Here is a 13,542-nt window from a genome sequence, read left to right as displayed (position 1 = left end):
TACCTTCCTCACCCCATCCACCCCACACACACACACACACCTCCGCAGTGAGGCAGGCAGCCAGGGGGGAAGCCAGCCGCCCCCCCTCCTCCACACATGCACTCCACTCTGATCATCCCTGCAACTACGGGCGTGTAGCAGTGCAGTCAGAGCAATCTATCTGCGCAAGCCTCAATGAGGGAACCAGTGGGAGTGAGAGAAAGGGAGAGATTGAGACATACAGGGAGGGCGGTGAGCGTTATGCATATGAATGTGTATGTCCATGTGAGCCTATGCTCCACCTCAGGAGCGAGTCGGGGGGGGGGGGGATGGGGGAGCAGAAGGGATGCCCGCCTCAGACTCGGATGGAGGAGCTGTTGGTGCTGGAGTGATGGGATTAAAAATGCTTGGCGTGAAAAAGCATCAGACTCTCTAGTCATGAATAACTGAATGGTAAGCGCATCCGTCTTTGCTCATTGCAGTCGAATGGAGCGCATGTACAAAAAGAAACCCCCAGAGCACAGGGGTGTTCAAAATGCTTATTTAATTAAAAAGGCTGAATAGAGCCCTCCTGAAAGAAGAGCTGGGGAAATTCATGTGGCTTATGGGTGGGTTACAAACATGGTACTCACTCTATTGATAAAGGACAAAAAGACACTTCTGTGACATTGTTTCAAAGGCGAACCCTTACCAGAAGCGTTTTTGAAGCTTTTTGTCAGTTGCCTGTCTGACATCTATCTATTGTTAGCAATAGAATTCCATTAAAATCAAATGTGTAGTCATTCACACCTGCAGAGCTTTTCGCACGCATTAGGGACAGCCACAGCGTATCTGAACACTTCACTTTAATTTTTAGAGCATATGTGAAGAGTACACATAGAGAAACACATGCGAACACATGAAAAACGCAAGAGATACACTAATCTTGAGCTAACAAAGACCATACAGAACATGTCGCACGTTGGCTGCTACAGGTATTCATGCCAATATGTACATCGTAAAAGCTACAGCCTGATAAAGAAATATTTCCAATCATGTAGAACCAGTCACTAAGTCAGTGACTGGTTCTACTGTACATGTCAGTTTCAATACATTTTCAGTTAATTGATCAAACCTAGGTTTGAGGCTACAAAAAGCTTACAAAGGCTATTTTAAGCTACATAGGAGGCTGCTTTAGTCAATAGACATTGTTTGAGTCTGTGGCGCTGCTTGAGTCTACAGAGGCTGTTCGAGGCTGACAGGCAAAGCTCACAGCGGGAGCTTCATTGGACCACTGCAATCTAACAGAGCTGATTGCCTGGTGGCAAGACCAGTGTAATATGTGTTACAACAGGAGCTCACAAGTAGCTCCCTCTATGTGGGAGGAGTGGCGCAAAGTCAACAAAGTCACTCTTCTGGCTCAGAGGAAAGGAAGTCACAAAGATGTCCGCCAGTGAGTTTGCCTACCCTTGGTGCGTGTGTGTGTGTGTGTGTGTGTGTGTGTTTATTTCTCTGCTGAGTTCCTCTGATCTCATGTAGCACACATATAGATGTGTTCATGGGGGGGTCTTGGTCTCCTGGCTCTCATTTCGAAATTGGTGGGTGGACGGACGGGCGGCCAGCGAAGCTCACTGGGTTTCCACAAGTGTTCCTTCATCGTGAGTATGGGAGCCTCTGATAAGGTCCAGTTTATTTACGCTTGTGTGGGTTTTTAATTAACTTCCGATACATAAATCACCATAACTACTGAAGATCCTTGAGATTCAACAGCAGCTCCTGCTGCATTAATCTTTCGTTTGAAGGATTGTTTTTCATGCAAAGCCTGCGATGGAGGAAATGGAATGACAAAGTGGTTGTCAACAATTACGCAGGCGCCTGGGGAACATAAAAAACATAGCCTACTTAATGGTACAGAGAGCGAGTGGAAAAATGGCACAAAAATACACTTGTTACAACTGCAAAATTGCAATACATAGTGGGTACACAATGTGACTGAGAAGTCAAGGTGGTGATACTGTATGGTGGATGCAAGCACATCCTTGGCATTGTTTCATCAGCATTTTAAACCGTTTTTGCCTAACCGTTAACTGATAGAAATAGCTGTGATACAGGCTGCACAAATAAGATAAATGCAGGGTAAATAGGCTAGATGTTGGTGCAGCATAAGTTGATTGCTATGAGGGTAAATCATTTTGTTGTAATCTTTTACATAAAGCTTGTAAAACCTTCAGGCCTTCAAATGGCCTTGCAATCGGCTAGATATAGGCCTGGTGTCATCATGTAGCATCATTGAACAATGTGTTTTGTCTTTCAATAAGCCGTCAAATGCATGGTCCGCTGTTTACTTTATCGAAGTCGGGATGGTTCTATGGAGAAAAATCTTGCCCATCCCTGCCCTAGACTGTCATCACTACCCCTTTGATCATCACACATCGCTGTCTCTCTTCAGCCTCGATCGCCGGATTACTACTACCAGCCTTCAGCTCCTAATGCCACTTCTGTCTCTGACTTAACGATTTATGTGATAACCGCATAAACTCCGGAGCCAAAAATATCACAACACATCAGCGTGACTGCAGGCTTTTCCTAACTCTGTAATCTGTAGCGTATCTGAGACACATATGCAGCCAGTAAGGTGTGCTCACAGGGAAAGGCTTTGACACACACACACACACACACACACACACACACACACACACACACACACACACACACACACACAGACAGACAGACAGACAGACAGACACACACATGTCCGGATATACTTTATTCCAGACAGTCACATCTCTTTCATCCAGTGAACAAAACCAGGCCATGTATTGTTACGAGAGTGCTGGTAGTCTACTCCTTGGAGAGATCCCTAGTGTTTGAAAGCCCAGACAGAAGTCTCTTATTAATCTAGAAGATAAAGATTTAAAGACATAATGGACAGGGGCATGTTCACTGATGACATACTCCCTAATGACAAATCATTAGTTATGAGGCTTTGATGTTGTAAATCTACATGATCTATCCCATCATGTCAGTTGAAAGCGTATTATATCTTGTCAGGTTAACACACACATGCATACACACACACATGCACGCTCACACACATGCAAGCTCACACACGCACGCACACACACGCACACGCACAAAACATGAAAACGATCTTGGCATGGGAAATCCACTTTACAGAACACAAGAACTAAACTGATGTTCAGAGCTTCATAATGTCAATGACTGCATTATTCTCGGGCACGCCATAACAGAGCTATGCAGGGATTTCTAATAATGCTGTACTGTCACAGACAGTCATTGTTAATAAGCATGGCAGTGTCCCTGCCTGGACTAAGCCTTTGATGCAAATGCAGGGCCCTCCCTATGCAGATGCTTTTCTTAGATAAATGAGCAGAGATGAGGTCAGAAAGATGCAGATGAGGCTTCATTTACAATTCAAATGCTCATGCCGAGAGTTTGCTGCCAGCAACAAATGAGAAAAGACAAACAAACAGGGTCCATCAAAGGCTACTGAGTTCTCCTGACTGAGCGGTGAATGAATGTTGTTTACAATTGCAAAGTCATTGCTCCGAGTTAATACTATCTGCAAGGTTGACCGGTATTAAATATTAAACTGTAAATTATGTTTCTGGACAGTCTTCAGTTCAGTCACATTTGCAAAGTAGCGACAAGACAACATGGAATATTAATGAAATTCAGCAGCTTTGACGATTACTGGTGAAATAACTGTTGGCGAAGTGAAACGTTGTGCAACAAATTTAAACTGATGGGCAATTCCATGGAAAATTATGTTTTTTGTAACATCCATAACGCCAATAAAATGTGATGGTATGGTATGATGTGAATTTTGTGAAATTTGTGAAATGTGAAATTTGCTATGTACATGAGAAAAAATGCACAAAAAAAACATCATACAAATGCCAAGGCATTTCACTGGCGTTATAGATGTGACAAAAAGTCCATTTTCCGTGAAATTGCCCTGATGTAAACTTTGGAGGCAAAGAACGGGGAGCGGTGAGTCAGTTAGCGGATGTCTGACTGTGGGTATGAGACTGTTTATTGGCTAAATTCTAGTGAAATGAAGTTAATCTTGAGAGCTCAGCTGGATGTAGGGGGAGTAATACTGATGTGTAACTAAGAATACCTTTAACTCTATTCATCTGGTGAGAAGGCAGATTGTGAAGTCTCTTCAACCTAATAGGTTTCCAAATCACATCACTGCAACATAGGATATACAAACATAATGGAGTTTCACAGCTCTGAAACATTAGCCTGGTTTCACCAGACTCACTACTTTGTTTGATTTCGTGAAGAGAGTCTGGGTACTCACAATTGGGAAATGTTTCCAACTCTAGCATCGTAATGGGCATAGACATTCTGTTAACTTTGAAATCATTGGACCAGCATAATGAATCACATTGATAAGGGATTCCTTTACTTTCTACTTCACCTAAACTGATAATATCCTGTTGTCTAAAGGGGAAACATTGCTACTACCATTAACCACAGCCACAATCGATTTTGAACCTAACGTCATCCCCTCTCATTGCTGACTGGTCCTCCATCCTGTTGGCTAAAGGGGAAACATAAATGCATTGAGACCAGACTAGTATCTCAGTGAAATAAAAATTAGCGGACATACAGTACTAGATGGGCAGGGCCATACTACTGAAATGTTATAAACAGTAAAAAAAAAAAAAACGGAACAATCTGAGGCACACAAACAGATCAGGTTCAAGAAGATGGCCTCTGTTGGCATTTGGTTGATTCAGAGAGAGTTTGTATTATCATTCAAGTAGTGGTCTAGTGAACATAGAAGGCTAAATCCTTTATGAGTCAGAAATGTCAATGACTGCAATGGATTCAAATGACAAAAAATAGATTAAAAGTCACACACACTACTCTTTAGATACTTTTCTAAATTAGGTATTTTAAAGGTTATTAAAGGGTAGAGAGACAGATATACATGACTGTATATATCAAATACTGTATGTGGCAATTCTCTCGACACAAATATATAAATACAGTAGGCCCATTTCATTGTCATAAAGGTCTTGCCTATTTTTTCTCCTCTATTCCATCTCAACGTTATGACAGTAAAGAAACCCTTACTGTACATGTTCCACCATCTGTTCTCAGGTGCTTCAGAGTGGCTTTACTGACAGCTAGCTCTCCAGGGCCACAGCTTATGTAAAGCTGTGATGCGTTTGAAACCTGTGTGCCACGGGCGTCTGTGACTGCCACGTACACACACACACACACACACACGCATGCACGCATGCACAAATACACACATATGTACACACACAAATACCCCGACACACACACACACACGCACCCACCCATCCACACACACACACACAAATACACATATGAACACACACACAAACACACCCACTGACCCACCCACTCACACCCACACACACATACACAAACACAGATATAACTGCCCCAGTTCTATGTCTAGACCTGTCTCCACTGCCTAGGCCTACTACTGAACAGAGACTGTAAAGTGTGACACAGTGTCCAAGTCACTAAATGAGCTCTGGCTGTTCTTCCTGTTCATATGCATACAATGACCATGTGCGGCCAGGCGTTAAACAGCACATCAACACAGGCATAACGGGTCAGAGACGGCAGAATCTATTATCTTCTTTCCTGGATTTGAAATGCAATGTTACGCAGCGTGTTTATCTGCAACCACTGTGCAATCACACCTATTTTCTTCTCACACATACACATACATTTCTCTCTCTCTCTCTCTCTTTCTGTGATAACTCTATCTATCGCTTACGTACACGCACACAGAGGCAAGCACACACAAACACACAAACGTGTTATCAACAGGCCTTGAATCCATGTGGGAGAATACTGTGCACTCCCATGCTTTCTCTCTTTCTTTCTCTCTGCATTATCTCTCTGTGTTTTTTCTATCTCTGGCTCCATATTATTATTCTAGAGAGGCAGGCTTTGTCTTTCTCCTTTCCCGCTTAAGGGGTTTTGTGTGTAAGCAGGGAAATGGAGGCAAAAACCAAAAAGGGGGGGAAATGCAATTAAATGGGAATTAGCTTGCGATGGAGATTGCGCCAAACAAACGCTGTGTGCTAACGACAACTCAGCAAGAGAACCGTGTGAGGAGGCATACAGATAAGGGGGCGAGGGGAAACCGCAGCATGCCGTCGCCTCTGCACCTCACCCCTGAGGCTGGCCACGTTGAGCTGCCGCCGAGAGATGGGCTTGGATAAAAGGGGAACGCTGGACAGCACTCAGGCCCACAGCGGCTATCGCTCCTCCTCGATCCTCCCTCCAGAGACTGATTAAATGGATAAATGAAAGGGGGGGAAATTGCTCATTAAGTTTGGCGCCCTAATAGGTGACTGTGCTCGGACTGAGAATGGAGACTATCGCTTAACTGACAAATGAGAATTCTGGAAAGCTATCACCAGAGGTGCTTCCTCTGCCTTGACTTGTTTTTCTTTTTGGGTCCTAAAACAATAAAGCATTATTTCCGCTTAGCAAGCAACAGTGCAATGAAATGTGCTTCTGACTCCTGCTGGTGTAAGTGGCTTTGTATAAAAGCATCAGCTCAGTGACACAATGCCATGTAAATAGGTTTCCTTTTGCCTTGTTTTGCTTTGCAAATGGGTCCTTACGCAACCAATCTCAGCTGGATGTTCCAAAGAATGACACCCGAAACGAAGCCCAACCAGAGGCATTTCCTCTTGTCTCTCATGCCGCTCCTCATTCAGTTAGCTTTGGTTATATAACGCTCTAAATTTAGGCACATCGGGCTACATTACAATACAGCGAAGGAGTGGGAAGACAAGTGTGCAGTGAACATCGCATTCTTATTACAGGAACATTTCCCTAAGCGCGTTTGCTATGGCACACTACATTAGCGGTTTCATTAGTCGTGCAGGCTCACAGCACAGCCTGGCATATGGGCCCAAAAAGTATGGTGAAGTGGAGATAGTGGTGGGAAAAGAGAGACAAAGAAAGAGCGAGAGAAAGAGAGAGAGAGAGAGAGAGGGGGGGAATAAAAGAGAGGCAGAGGCAAGCTGCTGCATGGGGTTGTAAGGCAAAGAGCGCTTAACTATGACCGTGAGTTTGTGCTGTCTCTGAGGGTGCTTCTGTCTTACTGACAGCTCTTTGAACAGCTTCATTAGGAGAGGGTACATGCCCAGGGCAGAGATTGGAAGACAGGGGGAGGGAGAGAGAGAGAGGGAGAGAGAGAGAGAGAGAACAGGCTGAACAGGAGGAGCACACAGGCATGCCTGGCATCATCCTGGCACACCCTGTTCCATCCCAGAGCTGTGGTGCCAGTAACAGAGAGCCTGAAGCACCTTTCTGCCAATGATCTTCTGGGAGGAACCACAACCGCTCGCCTCTCCAGCAGGGCCTGCTAACTCCTCCGCGGTCCATCTCGTCCCTGGTGGACGCACTCCTCCGCTACCACCGCTCTCTCCAACGCAAATCACAAACCCGCCAGCCGCTCTCCTCTCAGATAGCTCCTCCGGGACACGTCCTTGGACGGCTTATCTGAGTAATCATGTGATTAGGCATTGGCACTAATTGAAAGTAATTAACTGAATTAGCAGAGCAGTTGAAACGCATGTATGGTCCAGCAGCACTAAAGCTGGTGAGAGTGTGTGAGTGTCGGGAGGAGGGAGGGTGGCTGTCGCATTCCGCAGACACTTCATTTAACACCAGAGGAGGCCTCCATCACTGCACTAATCCCCCACTATCTACAGCGGCTGCAGCTGCCCATCATAACAGCACAGACACATAGAAAGAGAGTGAGAGAAAGGGGGGGGCAATATACGCATGGTTACCTACAGCACACACACACACACACACACACACACACACAAACACACACATACAAATACAAATACTGTGTAAACACATATGAACACATAATGAATGACACACATACACACACATTCATTACCATTAATTAAAGGTCTGTTGGGAAGACAGCTGGCAAAATCCCATTTTGCTCGTGATGACAGGTTTGATGAGAATTTCCACCCAGTGACCACAGACTGTACGTGTCTGTACATGACTGTAAATGTGTGTGCATGAATGTGCATGTTTGTGTATGCACATACTGTACATGCGCATGTGTGTCCTTGTGATAGCATCTTAATGAATGTCATGTCAATGACACATGTTTCAAACTGTTTTTATGAATGTCAAACACACAGGGACAAAGTACCCATATTAGGACCTCTTTGGGTCACCGCCTCTCAAGGTTGATTGGGTCCATTCACCTCGGGGCTGTTAAGACTGCATTAGGACGCCATTATCAGACACCTGTGTGTGTAGTGTGTACCTGTGTGTAATCAGCAGCGCCGGCCAGCGGGGGGCCTGGGGAGTGGCTCACCTGCTGGCCTCACTTCAAAGCAGGTGAGCGCTGAGTGACAGCTGAACTTCTTACCATCGAAAAGGTTAATTAGGACAGCGGAATGCCAAGAGCTGCTCTGGCCTCTTCAGAAGTGGCTGTCTGTGCTGGTTTTATATATGGTGAACAGCAATAGGAGAGTGAAGGGGAGGGGGATGCTTAGATCTGCTTATCTGAAGGAATCCACTCAACGCAGCAGCTTTTAATGGATGGCCGCCAGACATCTCTTCAGTAGCGGTTTCCTGCATTCAGGCCTAATTTATGCCTGCCTCCAGCACGCCAGGTAAACAGGGATTACAGCAGGCCATTAAGGTCAATCACCTGCAGACTAGAATCTGCATCACACAGAGAGAAAAGAAGGTGGAAAGCAAACTGCCAATAACATGATTTCACTAACTCATATTCACTGGACTTTGTTATTACCATGTTATAATACAATGCTATTAGCTAACCTTGTGATAAATGTAATAGCTTAAATGGCTAAATGTGTAAAACATGTATCAGTCAGCGTGAGAGTCAACAGTTGGTGTCATGTGTCTCGGTAGCATAAGTGTGAGCATAAACCTCCTGCCCTGAGAAATAAGTGTGTGTGGATAATACTGAATAGAGGGGTTCGCACTGAAATTGCCGTCATGAATGAAAGCCTCCATAAACTGCGATATAATAGCGATTCTGGATTGCCATGCCAACACGGGGAGGTGAATCAGATGTCTGCCGACCCTAAGCCCTGCGTTTCAGAGAGAGCCCCAGATTGAAGGGGAGCGTGCATCGGCGTACTGTTCAAAGGCTCTTGCGGTTATTGAAAAAACGCACGCCATGCGAAGCAGGCATCAGGCGTTCCTTGCGGCCGCCTGTCTGGCAACAGAGGCAGCTCTATCGTCAGCATTGCCTCGGAAAAGGGGGAAAAACTGACTTGTGTGCTGCTTTCATATTTCACATTTTACAACAGCCGTGTCCCCATTAAACAGGGTCACCAGAGCCAGACTCTACCAGGCCCCAGCAGCACAGCAGAATGGGAGAGAGAGAGAAAGAAAGAGAGCGAGAGAGAGAGAGACAGAGAGAAAAAGAGAGAGAAATTAATGGTGATATTTCCTCGGCTTTAGGCGAGGAAACAAATCAAGCAAGATACCAGACCCCTAGTCGACAAAAGGAATGAGGACAAAAGAGCAAGACGAGTTAAACAAATGCAATAAAACTAAAGATTCTCTGTATATTCTTTTTCCTCTGGTTGGCCACAGTAACATGGAGGATGATTCACAAAGCTCTATTGCTTATTTAGAGCTGTCAGGAGTGCTTACATCTGCATGATAGTTTTTGCCATCCGTCCCCGGTGTGTTGTCCGGAGGAGAAATGACTTCTCTCGAGGGAAGGCAACCGAAAAACTGCCTCGTCGGAGTAAATAATGGAGTGAATCAGTGGATAACCAGGAGGTGGCTCAGCCTGGGTGGCATACAGCTGCCGAGGATCAAAGTGCCACATCTTTGGATATACGCAGAAGCGTCTGTAAGTACAGAGGACAAATAATCAACAATTTTACTGTATTCTTGAATAATTTAGCATTCTATTAATTTCTCGTGTTTTATCCTTTCCATTTGTTATCATGAGTCAAGTGTAAGTTTTGAGGTGTTCTGCTGGTGCTGTAATAGCATATTATGCTCTCATCACAGATGAATGTGTCTCAGTCCGCAAGAGTCTCAGCCTGCTTAAGAACTCCAGACTTCATTATCCAGCTGTACAAAGCTGTAGGCCACTGCATAAACCAAGATGTCTAAAAATAACTATGTGCTGCTGCACTGGGTTTACTAGTAAGAATATACTGTGAGTGGGTGAGGTGGGCGTGGAGGTGGGGGTGCTCTGCGAGGCATTACCGATACTGCAGGAAAGTCTCATTTCATTATGCACACACTGATGACAACACTGATACACAGACAAATAGGACCGCAACCCTCATGCACATTACAGTTCTGCAACAACACCTTTATGCACACTCTCCCACTCTGAGTTACATATGCAGACAATATGCAAACTGCTGACATTTACAAATATTTGTTCAGTGCGTGGGCACGGGTGGAGGTATCTTCAAATGGTGCACATGCTCTGAAATGTACCATGTAGCTCTACAAGACAACTACAAGAGGTGCTGAGAGTAATACTTTCTGAAGTTGTCAACCAATAGCAAACCTTGTGAAAGCACAAGCCTGCGAAACCTCACAAAGGACGTGCCTACACAGGCAAGACCTGCCTTACAGTAATGCTCCCGAGTGTGCCAGTACACACACATACACACACACACACCACATACACACACACACACACACGCAGAGCTCGATGAGCAGGTAGAAAGAGCACATCAAAGCAGAGGAAAGACAAATGAAGCAGAAACAACAAGCACTTTACTTCACTTTACCCAGTTAATATTTAAACAAGGGAATGCTACTCGAGCAAAGAAAAATGTAAGAGAAGTTCCCACAGACAACACTGCTGAGCCCTGACAGAAGATATGAATGCATGTGCAAGGGCTGAGAATACAGTGCTCCATGTGTACAGTGTACGGGACAGGGCCAGACTGCTACTGACAATTAGCTGCAGAGAGGATCATTGGAGCTGACCTTCCCTCCATCCAGGACCTGTACCGGTCCAGGGTCAGGAAAAGGGCAGCAAAAATCTCTACAGACCCCTCACATCCTGGTCACAAACTGTTCAACCTCCTTCCCTCTGTTAGGCGATACAGGGCACTGTTCGCCAAAACCAACCGACACAAAGACAGCTTCTTCCCCCAAGCAGTCCCTCTGTTGAACACTCAGAAATAGCCCCCACCCTTGTGTGTTATTAATACATTATCATTGCACTGAACTGCCTTGCACTATATTTGTTTAATCTTAAAACTCAGTCTATACTGATATTGCACTATTCCCACCCTTCTTAACTGTATATTGCATATTGCCTGTGCCTGTTGAGGTGTCCAGGACTTGGCAACCTTGACAGGGACAACAAGGAAGTTGTCATCCCCAGCCGAACCCCCCCACCCCCACCCCACTGATTCTGATTAAACCATCTTAAACAGAACACAGGATAAAAAAACATTTAAAAAAAACAAGTGACAAAAATTGATGAATGGGCTTTTGGGAGGTGACAAAAAAACAATGTAACTATTTACTTTTAGTAACTCAGTGATCACAATAACAGCAAAAGATTGGACTGGAAAATGGAGGGCAGCGATCAATAATGGCACCTGAATGACTTCTGCTCTGTGGCTAATGTTCCAAGAGACACTCTGAGACAGAATGATTGTAGAAGTGTGCTGGTGTTAACTTGAGGGGAGAAGGGGAGGGGGGCATGTGTGTGGGGGCCAGAAAGGAAGGAAGAAAGTGAGTGTTTACCCAGTATGTTTTGTGTATCAGTAAAAAACTAATAGAAAGCCAAAGAGTTTGAGAGACTGAGAGGAAGAGAAAAAAACTGAAAGACAAACACCAAGGTATAGTGGGAGATCAAGAAACAAAGACAGGAAAGACAGAGAAACAAAAAAACAGATACTGGCAGAGACCATCAGAAAAGACAGACAGGTACACATAGACAGGAAGACAGACAGACAGGTACACATATAGACAGACAGACTGACAGAGCGACAGACCGATAGACGGAAATGAGTGTTGTCTTACCTTGCGTCTGGTCCATGTGTCCCAGCGTCTCGATCTGCTCCACCAGGTCGTTGGAGTTCCACTGGCTCATGCCCAGCAGCATGGCTGTCTTCCCCTCCAGAACCTCTGTCAGGGAGGAAACAGCAAGGGCATCAGCACCAGCACGCCAGCCGCCCACAAGCCAGCGGGACCTGCAGCGAACTCCAACTCATTCCAGCCTCATCATCAGTTAATTGCTATCACACCGCTGCTTAGCCTGTGGGTACGTTATTAACAGCATCAGCACCATCACTCATTCTGCTATGGGGGGGGGGGGGGGGGTGAGATATTAAGTTACACAGTCCATCAGAGGGCTTTACAAGGTGCTTATCGGATTATCTGGGAACACCGTATGGAAGCTATGGTGGGGGATGACGATAAGTGAGAGTGTGGAAGGATATGTACTGACTGTACTGCAGGCTGACTCCATGAGGTGGGGATGTGGGAAGTGTGTGTGTGTGTGTGTGTGGGGGGGGTGATGAGCACGGCGCTGTGAGAGACAACACATGCCCTGTGCCGCGTCGTCCACTGGCCCCGAGACGAACCGCCGGCGCAGCTGAGAGGCGTTGACACTGTGCTGTCAGGTCCCATCACTGTCAATGGGACTCTCGGGCCATTGGTTCACATATTCCTTCTAACTAATTTCACACCCACCGACAGAGACACACAAAAGCATGAAACATACAGAGACACACAATCACACAACTTGCGCGAGCACTCTCACACACACACACTTGCACATGCAGTACACACACAGAACTGTCATAAACATATACAGTGTAACACACACAAATACATACTTCAATACACATAAGACTACACATTTGCATAAAACCCTGAAAGATTCATAATGATCAGCCTTGGGGTCTGATGGGGAGAGATAAGATGAGGAAAACCACAACCATATTCACACTCACACACACACACACACACACACACTGAGCTCCAGTGCCTGAAGTAAAAAGGGCCTGCCACTGATCACAGAGCCTCACAGAGGGGAGAGGAACGCCAGTTCTCAGTGGTGTGAAACATGTTTAAAGCTGACAGAGGAAAGGATGAAAAAAAAGGAGCCGACAATGATCGGACTAGCCGAGTAAATAAAATATCACGACAATCGTGAGGAGAGAGAGAGAGAGAGAGAGAGAGAGAGAGAGAGACAGACAGGGAAGAGGTTTAAATGAAGTAGGGATTAGAGGGAAAAGACGCGCTGATCAAAAGCTTCTCTTTCAAACAAGCAAAAGAGGAATGATGATTTCTTTTCTTAGGTTGGGGAGATTCCGGTGTCTTTTTTTTTAAACAATCTCGACAGAGATGAGCCGGGATGTCCTTGCAACTGACAAACCAAATACACACAAAGAGAAGAGGAGGAGAGGAGGAGAGGGGGCGAGGAGGAGGAGAGTAGTGAAAACCACTGCACTGATGGCGCAGCCTGCAGTATTCTCCCCGTCACTTAAAACGACTCTCCCCATCAGCGTTAGCTGTCTAATTAAGCCCGCGCACAAT

General features: G+C 45.4%; 1 protein-coding gene across 1 annotated transcript in view; it reads right to left on the bottom strand.

Moving 5' to 3' along the window:
* The window catches only part of pitpnm3 (PITPNM family member 3), a 77,861-nt gene that overhangs the window by 35,747 nt on the left and 28,572 nt on the right, over positions 1-13,542 (bottom strand). The window contains 1 exon segment of the mRNA XM_076282184.1: positions 12,022-12,126. Within this exon segment, the coding sequence (XP_076138299.1) occupies positions 12,022-12,126 (105 nt within the window).

The sequence above is a fragment of the Alosa pseudoharengus genome, unplaced genomic scaffold (assembly GCF_046254945.1).
Source record: "Alosa pseudoharengus isolate Yale_2024_CS ecotype anadromous, Long Island Sound unplaced genomic scaffold, YU_APseudo_1.1 YU_APseudo_1.1_scf_13, whole genome shotgun sequence".
NCBI classification, from domain to species: Eukaryota; Metazoa; Chordata; class Actinopteri; order Clupeiformes; family Clupeidae; genus Alosa; species Alosa pseudoharengus.
Note: the sequence above shows the minus strand (reverse complement) of the source record. Positions and strands in the feature narration are given on the sequence as shown.